General features: G+C 44.2%; 1 protein-coding gene across 1 annotated transcript in view; it reads left to right on the forward strand.

Moving 5' to 3' along the window:
* GABRB1 (gamma-aminobutyric acid type A receptor subunit beta1) overlaps positions 1–26493 on the forward strand; it is a 135116-nt gene that overhangs the window by 84222 nt on the left and 24401 nt on the right. The window contains exons 4-5 of the mRNA XM_048508797.1: positions 7599–7819; positions 21231–21313. Coding sequence (XP_048364754.1) covers positions 7599–7819; positions 21231–21313 — 304 coding nt within the window. The remainder of the gene's footprint in view (positions 1–7598; positions 7820–21230; positions 21314–26493) is intronic.

The following is a 26493-nucleotide window of genomic DNA, read 5'->3' on the forward strand; positions in this document are numbered from 1 at the left end:
TCAACAGACCTTGCTACCAAAGAGGTTTGTCCAGTATCAAAGTGTTTACGTTATACCCGTGGTATTGGTGGCTCATTGACATGTACTGATTTTGTAGAAGCAATGGGTCCTGGGACTGCTGCTCTGTTCTCTCTGGTGCTTCATCTGCCAGGCATAGAAAGGAACATTTGACTCCCACATCCTGCAGGCAGTGCTGCAGTTGGAGAGGAAGACAGACAAATGTTTCTATTTGGGTGTTTAAGTATCCCTATGCCTCTTTCCTCCCACGGGACCAAAAGTGTCTTACTGAAATTTCCAAACCAAATTAAACAAGGACGTTTAAATAATCAAAACCGGGCACAGGTAAATCCCAGGCAAGTCTTCCTTCACTAGTTTGATCATCATAAGCCCCCAGGTTGTGAGACAAGGACACAGTCGAGAGCCCTTGAGTTAGTCAGATGTGACTGAAGTCAAAATTTAAGCAAGCACAAGCAAACTGAACACTTTTTGTAGACCCTGACACTGCAACAGCTGCTAAATGATTAGTAGAATTGTTATTGGTTTTGTGTAATGATATAGGATATTGCTCTCTCTCGCTCTCTCTCTCTCTCTCTCTCTCTCTCTCTCTCACACACACACACACACACACACACACACACACACCAATCTTTCTTAATACTTCTGTATGTGGCATCCTTCTGCCAATAAGTCAACAAATCCTCCTTAGCCAAAGGTGTCAGTCTGGACTGAGCAGCAAATAATCACCAGACACATCGAAACAACTTGATTGATCGTACATTAGAAATCTACCAGCAGGAAAGTGATGGTGTCTCTGATACAGAATCCTGCGTGAAGCATTTGGGAAACTCTATGAAAAACTGCACAAGGAAGCTCAGGCCGTTTCCACACGGCCATGCTGTGGGGGTGCATCGGCGTAAATGAGGCCAACGCACACATCCCCAGGACCGTTCACACAGATTGTCCCAGTAGGGGTGGGGAAGACGGTGCAGCCTGCAATGAGTCTGCGCCATCCCCCAAAAGCCTTACTGTCCCTCCGATCTTCCGGTGCATCACCCAGGCCAGGGGACACGCCCCCCTGCCCTGTGCGAACCCCTCCCCAGGGATGCTGTTTTTAGCATCCCTGGGACTCTGTATTCCGCCCATGCGGAAACAGCCTCAGTTACTATTATGGAAATGCAAGAAGCTGAAGGTGATATTCCCAAATAGGGTGGCTGGTTTGTTGATTGATTGATTGATTGATTTTGTTGATCAATCAGTTTGTCAATCATAGTTTTAACACAGACTGTTTTTTATACTGAGACGATTAAATGCATCTCAGATGAATATTTCAGATAAACACAGCATAGCAACAGGGGAAGTAGCAACAGTATTTTCTTTAGACCGCTTCTCAGATAATCTTTGCCTCCAATAAAGTGTTCCTCTGCATGTGTGTGAGAAACTGCGTGCCAGAATCCATGCAAGATCCACCAGCAAGCCACTAGATCCATGCTAGCTCTTGTGTGCAGAAATGAAAAGAACACATGTAAATGGTGCATATTTGACACAAGAGTTGTTCCATGATTACTTGCAAGAAATGGAAACCTCCACTGGAGGCAAAGCTTCAGATGGCCTTCACTGTCAATCTTTCTTGCACCACAGACAATTGTGACTAAACTACTACAGAAGGGCTGCAAATAAAACATATAATCCAAAAGCTAAATAAGTGAAGATGCCTTTTAATAAGGTAAAAAAGACTTGTTTGCGAGGGGGGGGGCTTAACATTTGAGGAATTTTGCTTTTGTTTTTGTTGTGAAAATACTGTTGTTAAGTTGAGAGATTAGCGATTTGCAGTGGGCCAATGGAAGAAGTGTTTTGATCAACATTATAGGTCGTTTTCTGGATCTAAACAATTAGTTCTTGTCCTGCAACCTCAGCGGGTCAGCTGCCAATAGATTCTGCAGCTCTTCTCTGTCATTTTAATTAGAGGCCATCTAGTAACACAATTGTTGTCATTCCTTTGGCTTCTGGCTCCCAATTGCCTTCCTTCCTTCAGGCAAGCTGGCAGAGAGCAAACAAAATGTCTAGTGAGATAAAGAGGCCTGTCAGAATGGCAAGACCCGGCACTCAGCTCCCTTTTCTGAAGAAACCTGAAGGACTACCATATGGCAGCAACAGGACATAAACAAGTAATTAAAAAGCTTGTCATGGTTACATTAGTGGACCTCTTTCTAGGGTCACAGGCCCAGCAATACTGTAATAAGTGACTTTATTGCTTGTAGAATCAGATTCTGTCATCCTTCATCACTCTGAATCACCAAGTACATCCATGGTATCATTTGAAGTAGGAGACCCTGACAAGGTTATGTTTGTGTGCACGGAGATTTGGATATTAATCTGCCATCAACACAACTACAAAAAGAAGTAATGGTTTCTGATATGCAGTGCGTGAATGGTATCGGCTAATGCCTTTGAACAAAAAGGGTAGTCAGTGTTCCTAATCTCAAAGAGAAAGCTTTAAGAACGATTTGGAGATTTCAACACTGCCTCCATCCTCTGTGGAGTCCTGCAACTTACAATTAAAATAATAAATTTTCAGTAGAAGAACAACAGGCCAGTAAAACTAGCCATGGAACATGAACAGCATAAAACTATCCATACAACAAATCTGAGACCTGAAACTCATAATCCAGGTAAAAATATAGTCCAGGTAAAAATATATGTTTTTGCCTGCTTACTAAAAAACAGTAATGAAGGTGCCAGGAAAGCCTCAAGGGAGAGGGGGACCATTCAAAAGGCGAGGCCCCATCACAGGTGCCATCACAGAAAATACCCTGTCTCTAGTCACCACTCATCTTGCCTCTGAAAGTGGGAGTACAGAGAGCAGGGCTTGAAAGCCAGACAGAGTTGTCTTAGTGATTCTGTGGTCCCGGACAAAATTCCAGGATGAGGTCCCAGAATCACTGCCAACCCAGTCCACCCAGGTATGAGGTGGGAGGGAGCCACTACTGCCCCAAGGTACCCAGGAGGGCCTGAGGCTGGAGCCTTTGCTGCTAATATTGATTTGAGGACTTTCCTACCTGCCATGATGAGCTCAAATGAACAGTAAGACCAGTCCTAACCAGACCAAATGGCCAGTGAGGATGACCCAACAGAAGTATTGTGATGCAAGATTGTTTACTGTCATCGTTATGGTAACGCCTAGACTTGGATAGCCTCAAGCTAGCCTGATTACCCCCCCCCCACACACACACACACACACACACACAGCCATCTCTGAAGCCAAGCAGGGCGAGTCCTGGCTAGTACTTGGATGAAAGGCTTTCAAAGTATACCAGGGGAGTGCCGGAGAGGCAGGTGATGGCAAACCAACTCCGAATGTCTCCTACGTTGAAAACTCAACCAGGGCTTGCCATAAGTCAAATGTAATTGACAGCAAAAGAAAAAAAAGCTGTGAAGAAAATATAACTATGCCCTATGCCACAAGCATGTGGAATTTTTTGCACTAAAATAGAAAAATCAGATAGATCTAATGCACATAATGGTAGGACAAACTAATTTACAGAAGACCAGAAGCCACTGGGAGATACCAGCCCACAACAAGGTCCCATTGTAGAGGGGAGGAGGCATCTGAGATCGCACCAGCTTCCAAAAGGAGGCTCAGATTCCAAAGGGGCACCTTAAGAAAAATGCAGCACTTAGACCACTGGAACGATGTGCATTTGCTCTGTCTCAGAAAGAAAGAAAAATAATCCGGACACCTCCAAATTCTCTTATAGTGTCACCTATATGCGTGTAAAATTACCAGAAATTGCAACCATGGAAGCCAAAAAAGCTAACAGTTTTGAGAAATAATGACTCACTTATGAAGTCCAAGGAAAACTCCATCCAGTATAAAAAGGGTTGGCCTGGAAGCAGAGGAAAACAACAGAGCAGGCAAACATGGGCCTCTTTAATCGCTTTGCATTCTGTAAGAAAGCCAAGGCATAATCCCGTACAAGGAGGAATATTGGATTTCTGTCTCTGGCTTCCACCCCCAGTGGCAGAGGGACTGTCTGCAGGAAGGGCAGAGAAGTCCATGAACCTGTCCTTAGAGGACTTTCCAACCTGCCATGATGAGCTCAAATGACCAGTATGGAAAGTCCTAACCAGACCAAATGGCCAGTGAGGATGACCCAACAGAGGCATTGTGATGCAAGATTGTTTACTGCCATTGCTATGGAAACACCCAGACTTCAGTAGCCCCGGGCTAGCCTGATCTCCTCTGATGTCTGGAGCCAAACAGGGCCAGTCCTGGCTAGTACTTGGATGGACAATGTCAAGTGTGCTAAAGTTGTGTCGTTGCGGGGGGGGGATGGGTGCAAGCCTCCCAAGCCAGCTGACAGTTTTTTGCGCCATCCTAGATAGCCTGGAGGAGGGTTAGGCCCTCTTTTTGATGTGGTCCTGAATGTCCTGTCTGTAAGATGTGCTTCATCTATGAAGAGAAAAGAAAATGGATGGATGGGACATTGAAGTAGTGAACCTTCAAAGGACCCTCAGCAACACTCAGCTGACAGATAAATACCAAGCCGCCTGAATCTCTTGAAGCTGGGAGGGCTCTCACCCTTGACCTCCACACTTCACACAACAGCAGATTTGGCTAATGTGGTTCACCCTCCATGGTCTGGCAAGCACCTGATAGGACAGTTGCAAGCAACAAAAGTAACCTGCTCTTCTTCTTTTCTCTCCTCCTTTGTGGGGCAGGGCCATGTTAAATTGGCAATTCCCAAGTACATGGCCCAGGGAAGCTGCCCTGATGCCCACTGACTAAGACCACACCTGGAATCAGGTCTGAACTGGCAGTCTGGAAAGTAAGGGAGGAGATGCTCCTTCAGATATTCTGGTCCCAAGTCATTTAGGGTCTTTAAGGGAAGAAATAGCACTTTACGTTGTTACCCAAATTAGTACATATGTCAGGTCCAAAATGTGCAAAGTGTCCTCTTCATGTGTAGGGCCAGAGTGTGTAACCAGGGCAATTATTTTGGGACCAAACAGTGCATCCTAAAGTGACACAAAACTGCAGTTAAGCAGAAAAATGAGAAATACCTGGAGAATCTCAAATAGAACAATCCCTAACAAGAAAAAAGCTAGAGACCAAAATAATGCTGCAAAAAGTAATGCAGCCCTTGCGATGCTGCCTTTGGTTGTTGCCTAGTTGGGCGTGAAGAAAATTTTAGAGGAAATTGAGAATAAAATGAAAAATATACATTGCCTTGTCCGTAAAAGAAGAGTCTGTTGCATTAAAGTCCAGGGCGGAGAAGGGATAGCTAGTCTGGAGCAAGGAAATCCCCAGGTGAAGAAAGAATCCAAAACTGAAACTATCCATGATAGGGATCGAAGGGATTCAGAGGTTCAACAAAGGGGACAAAATTTCAAGAAATAAACCAGCTACAAACTTGGTGAAGGAAGCTCAAGTCTAGAACAAGCTAAAAAGTTGTGGGGTGGGGCTAAGGATGCCATATTTATGGCATTGAGAAGATGTGGTCAAAGAGGAGGACCTGGGCAAATGGAAGTTGAACTATAGGCTGAAAACCAGGTACACAAGACAGCTAGGGTCAGGGGATTAAGTTGCTGGATGGACCAGTTTGAGCTGTTACGACAAATGGGGTGCTGTGTGGTTTCCGGGCTGTATGGCCGTGTTCTAGCAGCATCCTCTCCTGACGTTTCGCCTGCATCTGTGGCTGGCATCTTCAGAGGATCTGACATTGTTATGACAAAATCTGAGCAGTTGCTTGATTTATTTATTTATTTATTTATTCGATTTGGTAAACCGCCCTACCGCCCTACCCCCAAAGAGAATGATGACATTCTCTGGGTTTGGGATCAAATCACCAAGGTAGCCTTGGATTATTGTCAGCAAACTTGGGTCAATTGCTGTTGGCCATAGTTGTGAGGGAACTTCTGGAGGCTCTAAACAAAAGGCATAAATGTGCATTCCAGCAGGTGGAAACATGAGAGAGTCCAGGGTGATCCCTGTCACAAAAACAACATTCCTACATTGTGTTCTATCTCTCCACCTGAATGTTAGGTAGACTTTTTTTGTATCAACAGGCATATGGGGAAATGCAGGATGAATAAAATAAAATAAATCATGACACTGTGCAAATGTTTTGCTTTGTTCCACATCAAGGGCTGCTATGGTGATAGTGAAATATGCAGCGTATTGGCATAATAACATGGGAAAGTGTGTCTAAAGGAGCAGCAGTGGCATAGGAGGTTAAGAGCTCGTGTATCTAATCTGGAAGAACCGGGTTTGATTCCCAGCTCTGCCGCCTGAGCTGTGGAGCCTTATCTGGGGAATTCAGATTAGTCTGTATGTAACCCCCATGCCCAGAATGGGTTGGCCCAGAAAGGGGTGGAGTCTGAAGGGAAGCAGAATGCTGCAGAACTCAGAGCTCTTTGGAGAAGACAAGGGTACCAGACTCGGACCTTGATTTCTATAAGCCCTTAACACCTTGTTAAGGGTTTCTTTTGTGGTTGTAATGGGTGAGAGTTCTCCTGGAGACCTTCATCATGTTGCAACCTGTTCATCAAGCCCTTGGAGTCTTCAGGAGCCAGCCAACTTGCAAAGAAGATTTGGACTTGGCAATATCAGTAGACTGTAAATAGAAGGACTTGAAATGCAACCTGAACAGGACCTTGAATTGTAACGTTAAATGTTGATGTTTTAAAAGTGTTAATTGTAAAGAAAAGTAAACCATTTTGTTGTTTAAATTTGGTTCTTTGCAACTCATTCCAGGTTCTGCCCCACAGAACCCACAGAAGGAGGTTACATGTACACTCCCACACACGCCAGCTGGGTGACCTTGGGCTAGTCACAGCTTTTCAGAGCTCTCTCAGCCCCACCTACCTCACAGGGTGTTTGTTGTGAGGGGGGAAGGGCAAGGAGATTGTAAGCCCCTTTGAGTCTCCTGCAGGAGAGAAAGGGGGGATGTAAATCCAAACTCTTCTTCTTCTTCTTCTTCTTCTTCTTCTTCTTCTTCTAAATGTTACAAGAAGCAAGGGGGGGACTTGATATTGCCGTTTTTGACATTATATAGCTGCAGGGGGCATAGAACTGTTTTAAATAAATAAATAAAACAAAGGACTGGCATCTGTGAGGTTGTTTGGGTAATGCTGTTCAGTTGTTGTTGTTTTTAAATTAAGTAGTTATATCCTATCATTTTCCTCACAGGAATCTAAAACAACTTAAACAGGAAACATGCTATATTTTTTGAAAAAAGTACAGGTCAATTCTGATCTCCTTGGCTGGTTTCACAGGCTGTAAGGCATGGGAAAAGGGCTTCCATCCCTGGTCAGGTTGTACAGAATACCTGAAACAACAAGGAGAAGACCAGTCCTCAGCTAAGGTGCTAAACAGCTAGCCAAATATGTTCCTTGCGTTCCTCTTAACAAGAGAGGTAGGCTGAGATCTGTTCTGTTTCCCATTCACAAGAAGAATAGCACAAGTAACTCCTATGAAACTCTGTTACTCCCTGTGATTCTTAAAAATGTGCTGTTAGCACTTGCAATATTCATTAAAAAGTAGCAGTTACAGGAAACATATTTAATTGCTTTTCTTTTCTGTTTTTGTTTACTTCCAGGATTATACACTTACCATGTATTTCCAACAATCCTGGAGGGATAAAAGATTATCATACTCGGGAATACCTTTGAACCTGACTTTAGATAACAGAGTGGCTGACTATCTCTGGGTACCAGATACGTACTTCCTGAATGACAAGAAATCCTTTGTTCATGGAGTTACAGTGAAAAATCGAATGATTCGGCTACATCCAGATGGAACAGTTCTTTATGGTTTACGGTATGTATATGTAATCTTCTGTTGCAGCTAACTGAAATATGTTTCCACAGGAAAGCTGAGATGCTAGATGCATTATCACAAAAACTATTTTTCCATAGTCTTTTCAGGTGGAAACCCTTTCGTGGACCAAGCAATTTATTTCTGTAGCTTCTTTGAATCAACTGTGCATCATGCTCTCAACAGTAATAAGGTCACCAGCAACTTTTACACAAACATATAAACTATTAAAAGGTATGCTGGGTTGACACAATAAAAACACAGTAAAAATGTAAAAGAACACTGAAATCAATCAATCAAGCAGTAATATTTCAAGCAAGCAAGAATAAAACTGTCAGCAATAGCAAGAATAAAACTGTCAGCAATTTACAAAATTAAATGTAACTAGCAGCATGGATGAGTGATATAAAAAAGAATCCAATTCTGTCACCCAACCCTATCCCCTGACCAAACTTGAACAAAAAGGCTGAAAGAAAGAAATCTGGCATCAAAAACAGACTCTGCAGCAAGCAAATGGGTGTGGGGTAATTGTAAAGTTGAGGTGTCACGATGTAAGAGGGTCTGTGAGCACCTATTTACCTGAAAAAGGGGTTCACAGAGAAAAGGCTCCATCATAATAGGTGGTCAGGTTCATATGGGAGCTGGCTGTCACTTGAAATATACTTGAAGGAGGACAGTGGGCAACATTTTGAATTTGGCCTGGGATCTACTCTGAAAAGATGCCCTGTTTCTCTTAAAATTGGTCTGATACCTGACCTTTTCCCATTGTAGGACTTTTTAGCATTCTAATTTTCCTCACTTCTAAGTTTTGGTTTCTTTGTGGACTTTTTTCTTTCAGTTCTGCATGTGTTTACTCCCTCTAACGACTGGTTTGATATCAAACAATTTAAATCCAGCATAAAAACCTGCAGTTTAAATCTGCAGGAAGATATGCTTAACTTCAACCTGTGTGATTTCAAGTCAACCACTAGAGGAGCAAAACACTTGGAACTGACCCCACCCCAAAAAAACAGGAACTTAGAAGCAAGGAAAATGAGAATGTGGGAAAATCCAGAAACAAGAAAAACCCAGTTGCACACAGCTGCTAAAATGCACTACAGGTGCTTTAAAGGTGTATTATCCAGCATATGTTGAAAGCAGCCTGAAACATACCTTTGCGCATGTAATGGCATAGCTGAGGGAGTGTAATGACATGGCATTTGCTACCATAAGTCAGTTTTTCAGGTTCATTTTGTGTAGCAAAATTCATGTTTCCAACCCTTAGGTCACAGTTCATGAAAAGAAAAAAGGGCCTGCAGATGGTAGCCATCGTTGACCTGTTTTTCAGTTGTGGGTAGAGGTGTGGCCCTTCCTGCTCAGTGACCTGATACACAGAATAATACGCCAGACAATATGTATGTAGTGTGGGTAAAAAAAATGGCCATAGCCAAAGAATTTATTAACCGAAAACACAGGAAAGCAAATTGGCGCAGCATGGGAGGTGATCCAAGCATCTGGGCAGCCCGAGTGCTGTCCCCCAGAGGATGACTAGTTCCTCCAGCCCGCCTGCTGGAGGAATGTAACCAAGCAGAAGATTGGAGTGAGACATTCCAGACCGGCGAAATGCCCATGACTGGAGCCCCTTCTCCATCCTTCGCTAGGGGCGCAAGCTCCTTAGCCCCCCGCAGGGCATTCCAACCGTGGGCTTGTTCCACCCCTACCTCTTAAGGAGGTATAATAAACAGGGGAGCTCTCCCAGCTCCCCCTGCCAGCGGATCACCCCCCATGCGCAACCCGCAAATGGCTATGACAAATTATAAAAACATTTAAACATTTCCGAAAACAGGTATCAGGTGGGTGGGAAAATCCCTCGACATTCCAGACCGAAGTGGGGCCGTTGACCACAAGGCAGGGCCTTTTATAGGCCCTATCTCCGGCCCACTCCGATGACGTGCTCCCGTGCATCGCAAGAGCACGCCATCAATCGGCTCGGGCCCTCTGCGCTTGCGCAGAACGGGCCTGAGCTGCCTGGCCCTCTGCGCATGCGTGGATCGGCCGCGCATGCGCAGAACGGGCCTAGAGCCTTCGCCAGGCCCTTCTGCCCTCCCGCAACAGCGGCCGCGTTTTAGGCGCGGCCACGCTTTATGGCAGACACAAGCCTTGCAAAAAAACTTCCCAAAATTAACTCTCTCCCTCAAATTTTAATGGGCTTGCCAGCCCGCAAGTACCTTGTTAGTCTTTGTGGCATGTAATCTAGCCAGAAAGAGCCCCTGTGCTCCATTTTACAAAAGCTTCTCTGCTTGGTCGCCTGGAAATTAATCACACTATGGATGGATGCTCTCTGCCTTGTTTCTGTCATATTTATTGTTGTTAAAACATAAAGACCCTGACATGAAAACCAAATTGAATAGTACAATTGAGACAACATGTGGTATTGCTTTAGGTACAAATGGTATTTTTAGAGACTCACCGTTTTATTTTTCTTTGGCTAATTTTTGCCATATTGCTTGGTTGCTTTGAGCGCATATTAGCTTACTTCATTATGTCTGGATTTCTTTTCAGTTTTCTCTTAATCTTCAATGTGAATTTGCTGCAATCACAGTTGTTTTGCATAAGTGCCATAATGATGCTCTCCAACATTTCTCAGAGGAGGAACATGTTTAGAACAACCCAGTTCTCATACTAAAATATTTGGCTTCAGCCCCCTCTCCCATTTTACCCCATTTTAGCACATAGCTCAGTGGTTTTCAACCTTCCTAGTGCCGTGACCCTTTAATACAGTTCCTCATGTTGTGGTGACCCCCAACCCTAACATTTATCCATTTTACAGATGGAAAACACTGATGCAGAGAGTCTTAGGCGACCCCTGTGAAAGGGTCCTTCAACCCCCAAAGGAGTCCTAACCCCCAGGTTGAGAACCACTGACATAACTCAAGGCTCTCCTCTGCCTGCAGCAGGCTGCATACCCCTTGACAACTCAAACAGACAAAGTATCTCACACAAGACTAAAACGCTTTATCATAGCCTAACACCCCCCACACACACACACACAGTTTGTTTTGTGACTATCCTGTGCTAGTGTTGAGGCAGGGCCAATGATGTAGACACAATAATTTTGAATCCAGAGGATTAGACCTGTTGCAACCCTGAGGTCTCCTCCACATGGGCCAATAAACGCAGGTGTATAGAGGTTAAAAAAACACATTTTGGGGGGAACTTCGCACAGATCCCACCCCTAAAACGTGTCTGCCCCATGTTATTTCCCCCTAACCAGGTTTTTTGAGAAAGACGTCTGTGAATTACCACGAGACGTGGTTGCTGCTCAGGGTGGGGAGGAGCGAAACCAGCTGATGCCACCCCAGTAAGGGTGGAAGGGGAAGGGGAGCCATGCTTGGAAAGGGCTAGCATCACCGGAAGAAAGGAGGGGCGAACCGAGACTTTAAAGGGGCACACCCTCCTTTGTGCCAGCCATGTGCTCACCGGCTGACGATTTGCCCACCCACCTCTCCCTAATTTTCTATGTTAATGTCATAGACTAGGTCCTTGGCGGTTTGGCACATGGGTATGGCCCTGGAAGGGCAAGGGGAAGGGAGCTAGGGAGCTACGCCTTCCCCTTGGGAACGGCAACAGCGGCAAGAGGCACCCACCCCTGCCGAACTGGGCCGAAGGGGAACATCTCTTGCCAGGAGCATCTGCCCGGCAGAGCCCCCGCAGCAGAACGGAGCTCCAGACAGGGCACCTGCCCTGTGGAGCTTTAGCTCCACGTTACCCACGTGACCAGATCCAGACCCATGCTTAGCCTCACGCTTCTGCGCAATAAAATGGCTATGGCCAATTTATTACCCCAGCAATGGAGTAGTGTGTATTATTGGTAAAGGGCTTTGCACAAAAGAGATCCGCCCTCGGACAGCAATCGCTCCATTCGCACGTCTTTTCAAAAATCCCGAGCTGCAGCCTCTTGCGAGCAAATGATTTATTTGCCTCCATTTCCCTTTTTAAAAAATGTTGTTGCTTACATCTGCATAGCTATGCAGGTGCAGATGATCGTATTGTGAGACATCACCATGGCTGTGGGCATTCATTTGTTCTTGCTTGTGTAGCTACACATGGGTGGGACGTAAATTAAAAAAGGAGATGCGTCTCCATGCGAAGCAACCTGGATTGTTTCCATGGGCTCCAATCGCTGCCTGCACGGACGCATGTGAACGCGAAAACAGGAAAACAGGTTACTTTATCCTCACTGCAACCCATTATACATGTGCTGTGTGGAAAGGGCCTGAGTGCTACTATCTCTAGTTCCAGTCAGGGTTCACAAGTGTCTACCTATGGCAGGCGAGCTTTTCCCCACCATTGCCGACTCTTAATCTAGTAAGCAGTAGGATAAAATGGGGGGAGGGGAAATACCCCCACAGCCTGGCAAGATGACATTCTAGAAATTGATTCAATCTCTATGGTATTTACAATAGAGATTGAGGGAATTTCTAGAATATTACAACGGGGTAGTGAGAGCATGTGATAATTACCGTTTCTAGGTTGTGCCTCCAACAGGGCCCAGGGATTGTAGATGTAGACCTAGCAACCCTATGTTAGTGCCTTGGTCTAGATTGCAGAAACAGTTTCACAGTTATTTTCTTAGAACGTATGTATTTCTAGTTGGAACTTAGGAGAATCTAATTTGCACTGGTTGCTAGGCCTGGTTATGTATACTTCCTGTTTACTCTTTAATATCTGAACTATATTTTTTTATGAACAGCAATAAAGAATAAGTGAGGAAGCTCCAAAATTTATATGAGTTTTCTTTAGGAGTTATGACATTGTACCTTTAATTTGCAACTTTGCTGCATTTATGATGTTTCAAAGAGAATATAATGACCTTTCCCCCCCTCCCCAGAACTGTCTAGAAATATATACATTTCTCAGAAAACATATGAGTCATGTTGGACAAACCTTGTTTTCCTTTAAAGGACCGTTTAAAGGAGAAAGGGCTTCCCTGTCATAGCCACTAACCCATCAAGTTAAAACCAAAGGTTTCATAACTTGTCTCCCAGAGCTGGCTGCAGAGAGTCTTGGTGTGTCCACCCGATGCACTGGTGTTCATTAACACTACAAGCGACATTCTCTCTTCCCTCCCCCTCCCCGCCATCAGAAAAGACAAGGCCTCCAGAAAGGTTGAATTTTCTGCTCTGGGAGTTCATCAGTCGAGTGTTTCCCACATTAAAAATGAAAAAAAATCCTAACTCTGAGTAGGCAGTCTTTGCAGTCTGACTGTCAAAATGTCTATCAATGAAGAAGCTGATGTCCCAGCAAACAAAGCATGGTGGGGTGAGACAAATCCAGACCAATGGGGAGGAAACTGAGCTATGGGTACGTTGCCCACATCTCAGAGGCTCACCTCTGCCCTTTGGGTGGGAGACCCATTGCTGCCTGCTGAATAAAATGGTCTGGTATGCTGCTCTTTAAGGGCACAGCTCTGGACTCTAATTTGATGGTAGATTTGGGATGTCCCCATGTGAAAAACAGAAGGATCTATCCTTTGTTTTGATTTTTTTTAACGCAGTGATGCCTTCACCTGTTGGGTATACGATTGATGACAGAGCCAGTAAACTCAGATGTGAATGGATTAGGCAATGTATTTCCATTCTCTGCTTCTGAAGGTCATGAGGAAACACAGACATTTGGGCTGCAGTTTTTGTACAACAACCAGTTGTTGGAGATGACAGATTTATGGTGTTATTTGTGGGCACAGATGCCAGCACAGGTTTGAGATTTCCAGCTTTGAAAATCTGTGTTAAAAATCAATTTATAGATATCTACCTCTCAGATCAAAATTCTGACACCTCAGCAACACGGCCAGGGTGTGGGAGATCCACAATTTTTTGTTCTGTTTTTTGCTGCAGCCACTGTGCACAAATGTTACTTGTAGTACAAAGTGGATTCAGAATATTGCCTTATAAAAATCTTAAGGATCTGTTAGAAGCCAGGCTCTGGATCTGGATTGTTGAGCCAGCGTAGTATAGTGGCTAAGAGTGGTCCACTTTAATCTGAAGAACCGGATTTGATTCTCCAGTCCTCCACATGAGCAGATCTTATCTGGTAAACTGAATTTGTTTTCCCCGCGCCAGTGTGTGAAGCCAGATGGGTGACCTTGGCCTTGTCACAGTCCTCTCAGAACTCTATCAGGCCCACCCTATCTCACAAAATGTTTTGGGAAAGGAAGGGAAAAGGAGTTTGTAAGCCCCTTTGAATCTCCTTATAGGAGAGAAAGGCAAGTAAAAAAAATAAATCCTTTTTTTCTTCTCTGTCTACTCCTCCTCCTACTCCTCAGTGGTACAAAAGTTAGATCCAGAGGTGGGATCCAGCAGGTTCTCACCAGTTCCCGAGAGTGGGTTACTGATTATTTGTGTGTGCCGAGAGGGGGTTACTAATTGGGTCTGCTTTTCTGTTAGAAATTCCATTAGGTCCAAAAATCATAAAGTCCTGTTGTTTCCTATGTGGCTGGTTAGCGAAGGTAGAAAACGGGATAATTCTCCCTGTTGGGCTGTTTTAAAAACATGTTTTAGAAATATGGTAAAGTTCCTTGTTAAGGAAAGTATATTTCTTTTGATTTCTAGAAACAAAATTAAGTATTTGAAAGTATTAAGTATTTGACAGGCAGTCAATTAGAGGAGAAGTAGTTGTTTCTGTTGGCAGTAGACGATAGGATTTGCTATAATGAGTTTAAATTATGGACAGAAAGATACCAGCTGGAAATTGGGAACTTTTTTTTTACAGTAAGAGTTTTTTACAGTAACAGAGAAATTATTAATGCCCTGCCCCCGGAATGCCCGGCCACACCCCCATCGTGCCCCACCCAGCCCCATTGGCGCTACGCCACTGTTTGAATCCCACCACCATGGAAACCTGTTACTAAATTTTTTGGATCCCACCACTGGTTAGATCCATGGTTTACCAAACCTGAAATGACCCTAGGAACACTATGCTCAGCCTAATCTACTTTATTATTGTCAGGATACAATGGAGGAGAGAACAATCTAAGTCACTTTGAGTATCCATTTGGCTGAAGGGCAGGGTGGAAATGAAGAAAATTAATAAATCTTCTGGGAAAATTTGACATGTAGTTGAATCCTACATTTATGTACACACATTTGTCCAGCTGTACCTAGGCAAGTGTACATGACATTCATATTTTACATAGTTGCTGCAGAGCTCACCAGAATGTGAAATTACCTAAGTGTATATTCCTGAGCACAAATATCTTACAGCAAGTCCCTCACATGGGACTTACTTTTGAGTAAACATTCCTAGTATGAAATGCTAAACATAATGAAGTGACATAACTCGGTGTTTAGGAAACGTGTTCGGAATCCGAGCCTTCAAAATTTAAATCTGCACGAAAGCCGTTGCAGACTGCGTATGCTAATTCCAGAAAAATGTAAAACAGTAAAACAAATTCACAGAAGCAAGGCCTCATTACTACCGAAATGAAGCTTAAGGCAACAGGACTGAGGCGACTTTTACCCTGCTATTAGTTTTGTAGGCACTGCTTAATTCCCACCTGAGTGATTCATGCAAAAAAACCTGCCCTTAAGTCTCTCTTGGGGAGCAGCAGACTTTGCTCATGTAGATAAATGAGTGCTGTTGAGGGAGGGAGGACTAGTATTTCAGCTGTGTGAGAGAAAATAGGCGCCTGTGAGGAAATGGTTGATAAATTCCAGAATGTGGTTATCATTTGTTAAACAGAGCATGAGTTGGATGTGTCTTGCTAATCGCCTCCAGACTTCATGGTTGCAGTTCCTTTCCATCAAACTACTTGCTTAAAAAAACAGTTTAAAAGTGGTGGTCTGCTTACAGAAATTCTGGGTCACAGCAATTGTTTTTTTTTAACTGGCTGTGTTGCCTTCTCTGCCTTACAGTAACTGGACAACAATCAATTTGTTCCAAAAAACCAAAGTGGGACTATCTTGTATTTTTTTTAGAAACAACGCTAAAATGTGTATTTTTCTGTCACATCAAAATCTGGATAGTTAACACTGCATCGATAAATATAGCCAGAGAGAAAACATTCACTATCTCCAGAGTATCTAATCAGTCATGGTTCTGTGAAGCTTATTCACACATGTGCGTATGCATCATTTATGGGCTCTCTCTCAAAGTGATTTGTGAATGAATTACCATAGATTACTCATCACAAATAGCAAATAGGGCAGCGTTACAGCTGTTATAAACACAATAACACATGATCTAGTGTAATGGCAAAGGATGCACACAGAACTCACCGATTCACATCTTGTTTCAGCCATGAATTTGCAAGACAGCCTTTAGCAAGCCACCACCATTGGGCCTTAATCGCCCATCTACTGACCTATTTTATCAGAATGTTGTAAGAATGACCACTCTGTCTGCCCTCAATGACATCATCGGCTAACCAAATCTGATTCACTAGTGCAGGGGTGGCCAACCTATGGCGCTCCAGATGTTCATGGACTACAATTCCCATCAGCCCCTGCCAATTTGCCATGCTGGCGGGGGCTGATGGGAATTGGAGTCCATGAACATCTGGAGCGCCATAGGTTGACCACCCCTGCAATAGGGAATAGTGACTTGAGAATTGTGGCTCTGAACCTTGTTAGAAACATTCCCATTCCTGTTTTAAAGAACTAAAACTGAAAGGATCAAAAATTAAAGTTGTACCTTGCGGTGGGTTTCCAATTTACATATAATTAGCTGGCATGTTATTGGCAACACTAATAAAGAAACATGGGACCTTGATTTCACAGCAAATAAGCTACATCAAAGTGTGAAGACGAAAAATGATCAACAAAATGCGATGGGTGAGAATCGGACGGTGTAATTTGCAGTTGCCGGGTTCCCTTCTGAGCTTTATCTCTGCCAGCTACGCTGTATACAATACACACTTAATTAGGAGAGGAATTAAACTTTCCAGTCCTCTTTTATCTCACTGATCCAGAACAGCAGAGGAAGGATTCACTCCAGGTGGGGGCGGGGTGGGGGGGTGGGGGTTGAGAGACATTGGGCAAGAAACCTACCCAAAAACCCCACATACCCACTAAGCAGGGAGTTACACCATCCACTTGTGGGGAGAGGAACAGAAGGAGTTTGTGAGCTGCTTTAAGACTCCTTATGGCTGAGAAAACCAGAGTATAAATCCCAAAAGTTGGAACTATGCAGACTGTTTTGTAGTTGTCTGCTTAACTTCATTGCTAAATCCTGGTGGGGTAACTCCTAACTGTGCATGGCTAGGATGATTTAGCAGAGTTGGGTTGCCAATTATAATTTCAAAAACTCTGGTTCTAAGGCCCCTTCCGCACATGCAGAATAAATCACTTCCAATGCACTTTCAATGCACTTTGTAACTGTGTGCAACAGCAAAATCCACTTGCAAACAATTGTGAAAGTGGATTGAAAGTGCATTATTCTGCGTGTGCGGAAGGAGCCGATAAGACAGGGCCAGGCATGATTACATTGGGGGCAATGAACCCGTACTTGTGCCCTAACACAAATGAAGTTGATGTATAGGACAGTGGATGTGCTGTAAGCTATTCTCACAGCTGCCTGCACCACGTTTGCCTTATTGTTGTACCATTACCTATAGCACGATGCAATGCCCTCGTGTATTAATGAATCATCCCCAGTGAACCAATATTACTAAAGGGACCAGACAAATCAGGCTGCTGTTGCTCAGTTGTGTTTCTTCGCTGTGCTCCTCATTAAGAATGGCAGTACCGTTCTCAATCTTCTATTCTTTGTTCTACATTAAGAAGGGCCGAACCATTCTGAATCTTTTTCTCTCGGCATTACCTCTTGGCGCTATTTGAAAGAAACCTGCCATTTCCAGCTCCGTTTTGGAGGTTTTGGAAAGCCGGCAGCCTATGTGCTCTGTCGAACGAAACAGTTATTTGCAATAAATTTTGCCAGCAAGCTTTATTACAGCATCTTGTTTGCAGGACCATAGTTATAGCTCTGTCAGAATTTCTGTTATAAATTTTATTTGATTGCATTTATTGCTCCGCAGTGTAAAGGGCCAACTGTGTCGAAGATGGGCCTCCACCTCATAGGGTGTTTTAATGTGAAGCACACCCCACTATTGCTTTTTTTATTTTCTGTCTTCTGAACACTTGCCAAACACGTCTTCGTGGCTTCCTGCAGTCCAGCTTAAAGCTGAGACATATACCTTTGTATTCCCAGCTGAATGAGCAACTCTTTGCAAATGGCGCCATCAAAATTCTGTAATGCAACTTGAAAGCCCCAGCCAAACTTTCTCTTGATTGGGACCAATCTCACCTCTGTTTACATCTTTTTATTGATGGAGCCAGCAGTCTTCCCGTTTAGGGAGGGCTTTAAAAATGGGTTCTGCTGGGCGCCTTCGACTTCGATTTTAAATTTTGTACTAACCGCTGTTTTTAAAGGGGATTTAGTAACTTATTTGTACTGAAATTTAATTGTTTTAGTTTTGATTGTGTTTAGTTGTATTATGATTCAATTTTGGTGTACACCGCCCAGAGCCCTTCAGGGATAGGACGGTATATAAAACTAAACAATAAGATAGATAGATAGAGAGAGAGAGAGAGAGAGAGAGAGAGAGAGAGAGAGAGAGAGAGAGAGAGAGAGAGAGATGGCAAACATCCAACCGTCTGCAGGCTGTGCTGGCCAGACCTGTCCCTCTTCCCCTCCTGCTATGTCCGCTATGTCCCCCATGTTGTTACAGGGGAATTGGTGGAGCCTCAAGAACAGAGCACCAGGCAAAAAAGAGTCTGCAGTGGGAGGGGAGAATCAGTAGAAGTCACTATCTGTCTTTCCGCAAATGAAAATGTTGTTCCGTTGGAAGAGCAGCATGATGGAAGGCATGCCACAGAGCCTTGTAGAATGAGGAAGAACTATGAATGAAGGAATCCATCTTTTCTGGCTCTAGGCATGTCAGTTTTCGATGCTGCAGTAAATATTTTATTTTATCTCAAAAGCTGAAAAATAAAAGTACTTTGGGGGGATGACAATTACAGCTTTTGTTTGGGTGGAAATACACGTTCTGCCATCTGGCATGCCCTTTGATGGATCAATTAGAAATCACGCCCTGCTTTTACTAAGCTCGAGGCAGTAGAACCATATGCACATAAAAGTTAATATCCATGACTACCCCTTCACAACATTCATTCCAGATACATTCAAATCCATGCATACAGACATAACAACGATAGATACCAAGAAATGGGTTGAGATAAAGGGGAGTTTCACTATTATGTCCCTTCACAGCACTTTCCACCACCACCACCAGCACCACATACAAAGCTAGCCCAGTACTGACAGATAACTCTGGGGCCAGTCCAATGGCTTTATGCACATCATCCCAATAGCCAGTCCATGTGTATTCCCACCACCACCATGTTGTGCACCTCAAAATGCTAGTTGGCCAGCTGCCCCAAACACACCCCAAGCTGACACCCGGGCAATGCTGGGGCTATGGTCACTATTGGTCTTCCTGCTTTGGGTGACTTTAATGCCCTCTGGCACCCCAGGCAACCACATGGGGTCACCAAGTGGGTGAACCACTTCTGACTAAATCAACAATTAACTGGCTGGCAGCTGTTGTGGGTTTTCCAGGCTGTGTGGCTGTGGTCTGGTAGTGTTTGCTCCTAACATTTCAACCACATCTGTGGTCATCTTCAGAAGCATGCCACTGTAAGATGTGTTTCTCTCTGTGGCACAGAAGATACTGACTACAGATTTATGCATCTGGCCACAGATGCATAAATCACCAGACCACAGCCACACAGCCCCAAGAACCCACAAAACCCACAAAAGCCAGTTGATTCTGGCCATGAAAGCCTTCAACAAAACTAGCAACTGAACACTGATCAGTTACTGAACTCTCTTAACAATATTACAAAACTACAATATTACAAAACATTACAAAACTACAATATTACAAAACTACAATATTACAAAACAATATTACAAAACAATATTACAAAACAGAAAAACATCAGCACAGCCAATAGGAAATAGAAGCCATTAATTCTTTATGAATAATTAAAAGGGTATTTTGTTTCCAGGATTGTTCTTTTGCGGGGGGGGGGGTGCGGAAAGAAAAGTCTTTCTGAATAAATTTTAATACAGAGATCTTAATCAGCCAGGTAGAAATGTGGTTACTGGAGATTCAGGGCCGGCTCCCCTAAAAATCTCTTTGCTTTTCAAATGTACAAGGAGAGCAGAAAGAAAGAAACAGAAGGCATGGAGACAGAACAGGCAGCAGTAGTCCAAAGCCAGACTGACAATCTGACAGTTTTTCAGAAGACTTCCACTCCACAGAAATTAATAATGGGGAGCCCATTTTCACATGGTGCAGCACAGAGCCATAGTGAGGGGGAACTGTGCCCAGTCCCACCCCTTCCTGCTCCCCAAGCCCCACCCCCCCAGCCTCAGTGCTTATAAAAGCAGGTCTCCAAGGCCGGGAATGCAGTCTCTTCTGGCCTGCCCGGAGGGGAGGTCAGAAGAGACTACAGGCTGCCAGCTGGGCAGCCAGCAGGGGGGTGGAGGTGGGCCCCCTAGACCTTGCCCATTTTAAGGGCAGTGGGGGTTGAGCCTGGGGGCATCAGGGGGCGGAGCTGGGGTGGTGGTGGGGCATCCTGGAAACAATTTGTCTCCAGGCGCCATTTACCCCCGGTACGCCTCTGCCAAAGAGAGTCATGAAAAGTAGTCCAGGAACATCTGGAGCATAGGTGTCAAACTTGTGGCCCTCCAAATGTTATGGACTACAGTTCCCATCATTCCCTGTCAGCATGCTGGCAGGGGATGGTGGGAACTGTAGTCCATAACATCTGGAGGGCCACAAGTTTGACACCTGTGGAGTAGGGTTATAGAAATCTACCAAAAAACCAAAAAACAACCCCAAAGTTACAACACTATGGAACTGCAGTGCTCCATATTAAGCGGGAGTACCCAAATGCAATTTACAGACAACATTATAAAAATACGAAATACAAAAATACAAATACAATATCCAGCAGTATAAACAGATGCATTGTTTTTTGGCACTTTATAAGGCACTTAAGACTGTACGTAATATGTTAGACTGCAAAAGCACAATTTTAATGTCCTCTGTAGCAAATGCAGAATGACTTCCTCAAAAGTCATATAAGCAGTCAGGCATCCATGGAGAACATGCTAATGTCATCAAAAGACCTCCTCAGTCTACTCCGAAGCTTTTAACCGAAAAAGAGACTCCTTTACTTTTTATTTCTTTTGAACAGCAACCCTCTGGCTGCGGCCTGAAGTCAATTCTCTCTGCCGAGCTGAATGAACTCATTTGCTGGTCTCTCTGGGGAATCAGACTTCTGCTTCCCCCTTCAAGAAAACATTGTACTTCAGTTGTTACAGAGGCCCACGGATGATTGTTTCCGTTCCTTTGCTCATCTTGCAGGATCACCACCACGGCTGCGTGCATGATGGATCTACGCAGATACCCTCTCGATGAACAAAACTGCACACTGGAAATTGAAAGCTGTAAGTTGTCTCACTCTCCCACATTCAGCGTTTTTCACCACATGATGTAAAGCATGCATCGGAACAGAATTTATGGAGGGGAAGCCATGCAATATTAAGCAACATCTTTCTGAACTGGTGGGGATGCTGTGATCTACTGGGGCATCCATTCATCAGGGCTCATTTTACAGTGCAGTCCTAGGCAGAATATAACTGCAGTCCAAAGTACAGTCCCTAGCAGTCCTGGGTGTGGTCCTAAGCAACCCTAACTGCAGTCCTAAATGCAGTCCTAAGCGGAATATGTTACCGCGCTGCCTGGTAACTTTTAATAGCTTCAGACCAACCAGCTCTCGGCAGCGCAGGGGAACAGAAACGGGACCCAACACAGCGAGTATAGTGAAATAATAAAAGGTTTTATTGAGATGCTGACCTATGTGTCAGCACCTCCACACCACAGCCTAGCACAGTGATGGCGAACCTTTTCAAGACCGAGTGCCCAAATTGCAACCCCAAGCCCACTTATTTATCGCAAAGTGCCAACACGGCAGTTTAACCTGAATATTGAGGTTTTATTGTCGAAGGCTTTCATGGCCGGAATGATCCTCTGAAGATGCCAGCCACAGATGCAGGCGAAACGTCAGGAGAGAATGCTGCTAGAACACGGCCATACAGCCCAGAAACCACACAGCACCCAAATTGAGGTTTTAGTTTAGAAAAAACGGTTGGCTCCAAGGCGTGCGTTACTCGGGAGTAAGCTTGGTGGTAGTCGGTGGCTTTGTTTTGAAGCAACCGTGCAACTCTTCCAACAGGTGAATCACGACCCTTGGCAGGGTTTACTCAGAAGCAAGCAACCATTGCCAGCAACCGAGCTTACTGCCGGGTAAAGGATCGTGCTTTAGTTCTTCGCATGAAAATCAGTGGGGTTTCACAGCGCTTAACAGGGTTACCTACCCTGCTTCCCCAAAACTAGGTCTTAGGTTTAATGCTAATAACGGAGCCCAGTGGCCCAGGCCAGCCTAGATGTGTGTATTGGGTGGGTGGGGCTGCGAAACTCTCTGTTTTGTCGCAAGTTGCCCCACAGAGAGGGCTCTGAGTGCCACCTCTGGCACCTGTGCCATAGGTTCGCCACCACTGGCCTAGCAGCTTTACAACAACTTAAATACACTTTCTCCCGCCTGGGAATCCTGGGGAATACAGGACAGCCTACAACCATTCATTTACAGATACATAGCAACCAACTAGAGTCCAGAGGGCAGTCCCTTCTTGAATTTTCCCAGCAGAAGCAGGGCAAGGCGATGGCCCCGTGAGGCACAGAAGCGGGAAAAAAACACAAAAGGAGATCCTTTAGGGTGCTTGAGGGCCAGGAAAGCAGAGAACCTAATAGACGATGGCACCCCTTAATACTTGCGCTGTCGATGGGATTAGGCAGATGGAGGCACTTTTTCTGGGGTCCCCTTTGTCAATGTCCATTCAGGGTTTTTACAAATGAAAGGGACATGCCCAGGTGGAGCAGGGGTGGATTCCTGCCTTGAGCCAAGGAGGTTCCATGCAGACACAAATACAAAAGATAGCTATAATTCCTACTTTCTACCGAATACAGTTCGTTCCTACCTAACTTACACAGAAATAAAACATAGTTCCATCTTTATTTAAAAGCAAGATCAGAAATGGAATAAAATCACTTCTGACTCTGCTATCAAATATAACTGCGATCCTAAGTGCCATTCTAAACAGAATATAAGTGCAATCCTAACTGCAGTCCTAACCAATCCTAAATGCAGTCCTAGGTGCAGTCCTAAGCAGAGCACCACTGCAGTCCTAAGTGCAGTCCTAAACAGTCCTAAATGCAGTCCTAAGCAGAGTATAAGTGCAGCCCTAACTGCAGTCCTAAGCAATCCTTAGTATGGTCCTAAGCAATCATAAAAGCAGTCCTAAGTGCAGTTCTAAGTGGAGTATAACTTCAGTCCTAGGTGCATTCCTGAGCAGCCATAAATGCAGTCTTAAGCAGGTTTCATTGTCTTTAGGATTGCACTGTGAATTAGTAAAGATACATTTTTATAATCGGGACTGAGAATTAAAGGCGTCCCTGTTTGTTTCTCTGAGGATGTTGTGACTGGTGTGTCACTGTTAGAGGAAACGGAAAAGAACATTAAAGACAGCCTTTTCCTTTCAGCAGTGTGTTTTGTTTGTTCGGCTGCAAATTGCCTCACAATTGTGTCTGTATCTTAGAAAAACATCTATTTTGAAGCTTTGGTAAAATGCAAATGTATTTAACTTTAATTAGCTAATTGGGGGAAAGGCAGATGGTTATTCTTTTAAACTGTCTATAACCAATTGAGATCCTAATAATTCTTAATTAACAAAAGGACTATTAAGTTTTATGGGTAAATGAAGCATTCCAGTCCTTTTACCAGTCCCACTTACCACCATTCCATATAAGAACTCCCTGCCCTCACACCCAGAGACAGGGTGGCCTCATCGTATCCCTTGTCTTATTGTCAGCTCCAATGATTATATGAAGAAGAGTTGGCTTTATCTCCACTTTTCTTTATCTTAAGGAATCTCAAAGTGGCTCATAAACTCCTCCCCTTCCTCTCCCCACAGGAGGCACCTTTTCAGGTAGGTGGGGCTAAGAGTTCTGAGAGAACTAGCCCAAGGTCACTCAGCAGGCTTCATGTTGAGGAATGGGGAATAGAACCTGGTTCTCCAGATTAGAGTGCCCTACTCTTATCCAGTACACCCTACTGATCAGGAAAGGGTTCTCATCCATCTCATCCATCCATTGGCACAATTGTACCAAACACAGAAAGGCCCGGCCCTGCCTCCTGTTCCCTGAAAACTAGCACAGCCTCCATTTCTGAAAATGAGGCAGAGAACAATAATCCAGTTAATTTCTGACTAGACAGTTATTTATATTTCTCTTATTTATTTACAGCATTTATAACCTGGCCTTTCTGGCCAATCAGGGCCACCAATGGAGGTCTAGATATAGAAATTCCTCCCCAAAGCCCACTCTCCTCAGGCTCCACCAAAATATCTCCAGGTATTTCCTAACCTGGAGCTGGCAACTGTGGACATGGGAGAGAAATCTGAAAAAATGGCAACCAGCTACTCTCACTGGCAACAAAAGGCATCCCCAAAATTGATCCAGTGACAAAATAAGAATAAGGACAATTTATCAGAGACAAATGTGGTTGGAGAGGGAATGGCTTTGGTAAATAGCATACGTGATGTACATCTTGGGTGATTAAGATTTCTTTTTGTGCACAATTACCAGCCACTATCATTTACTATCAAATGTAGAATGTCAGTTTCTGAATACTGATTGGCAATTATAAAACATTGAGCATCTTATTTGGAGCGTGGAATGGATGACACTGCAAAATTTGGTTGTGGGAAGAATAGAAAATGTCTCATTAAGGCATCTATGTTTCCCACCAATGAAGAAAATAGTCTATCGCTGTTAATTTCTCCTCCTTGCAGAAATAGGTACAATCTTAATTGAACATATCATGTCAACAAAACAGGGGTCAATTTTTAAGAGGCGTCAAAATGAATTAATAGCAAAAGTATATTCCTCAGAGGTTTATTGCCAGGAAAGAAGGGAGAATGCGGCAGCTGTATTCATATAAGCACCTTCATGTTGACAAAAAATGTTGTGACAGAGGAGATTTATTTGAGCTGATCTTTGTAGTCCCTTTTTGAGGCAGACACGGTATTGATTGCATGTTCCAGCATACATTGTGGAATGTACATTTGGGGTAGCATGAGATTTTGTTAAGGCTGTGCAGTTCAGATTTTGGAAGTATTTGGAGTTCACTGAGTGATTGCGTCTTTGGAACATTCTGAGTATCTTCAGATCTGAATGTTATCACTTCAGATATTTGGCTTCCAGGGCTGCTTGGGAAATGAAACATATTCCCTGAGAAACCTTAGGCAGTGTGGCGGGGAGTTGTGTGGTCTCCAGTCGCCCTGTGATTGATGTCTCTACCTGTACTTATAGAATCACAAAACAGGCATAGACAATAAAAAGCACTTCCTTAATGGTCATTTCCAACTGATAGGTGACTATAGTGGTGTTATCATTTCTCCCTTGCAGTAGGGTTCCCAACCACCAGGTGGTGGCTAGATATCTCCTAGGTCGGATAACAACTGATCTCCAGGTGATAGACATAAGTTTATCTGGAGAAAATGGTTGCTTTGGAAGATGGACTGTATGATATTAAACTCAGTTGAAGTCCCTCCCCACACCCTGACCTTCTCAGGCTCCAAGCTCAAAATCTCCAGGTATTTCTCAACCCTACCCTGCCGCCCCTTGACTGCATGCTGCTCTGTATGCTGCGATGGTCTTCTTTGCCAAGCATCTCCAACTATATTCCAGGGTAACGTTCTATTAGGCTGTTTTTCTCTTTGATTGGCAGCCCAACTGAAATGTAAAGACATTCTACATAGGGAACTGGTCATAACATACTTTTTATGGTCACAGTATTGACGGGGTCTACACCTGTGCAAATAATTGTTCAGAACTTTCTAGAATTAAGTCCTAAACATTGGTCACATAGCCTTCTGCCCCTCGGGGAATTTTAGTGCACTTGATTTCAGAGGCAGAGCAACTGCTCCCTCTCTGGGCGTTTCCCCACTCACCATGACTCCCCTATGCTGTGCACTGCTCTCAGCACGCAGCATCCTCTGAGTGCCTGCGCCTCGAGTCCCCAGGGATCAAAGGCGACCGTTCTACATAAGAGTGCCAGGGGATGCCGCTGTAGCTGAGGGGCTGTGACATTTAGCGCAGCTGCGGGCGGCAATGTTAACAATGTGCAGCCACTTCCCCTGTTGTGGGGAGTGCCAGGGGACCCCGCGCTACTTGAGGAGAGTAGCGTGGGGCTTAAGGTAAGTGGGGAAAGGCCCTCTGTCAGCTGCTGAAAACTTTTTCTAACAGGTCTTCACTTTTATGCTATGTTTCCTCCTTTTCTGCTTGTCTTTAGTCCCAGTGCTGATAGAACACAATTGCGCTAAATCTCTGTATATACTGAGCCATATGGAATTTAATTAAGTTGCTTTTAATACATGTCTTGGAGTGATCATTGTGTGCTAGGTACCTCTTTAAACACTCCCTGGACTCACATTCTCAAATGCTAATATGGCACCAGAAATAGTACTAGTGGGGTTGGTTTTCTTAGGCTCATTCCGCACATGCAGAA

The sequence above is a fragment of the Sphaerodactylus townsendi genome, linkage group LG10 (genome assembly GCF_021028975.2).
Source record: "Sphaerodactylus townsendi isolate TG3544 linkage group LG10, MPM_Stown_v2.3, whole genome shotgun sequence".
Lineage (NCBI taxonomy): Eukaryota > Metazoa > Chordata > Lepidosauria > Squamata > Sphaerodactylidae > Sphaerodactylus > Sphaerodactylus townsendi.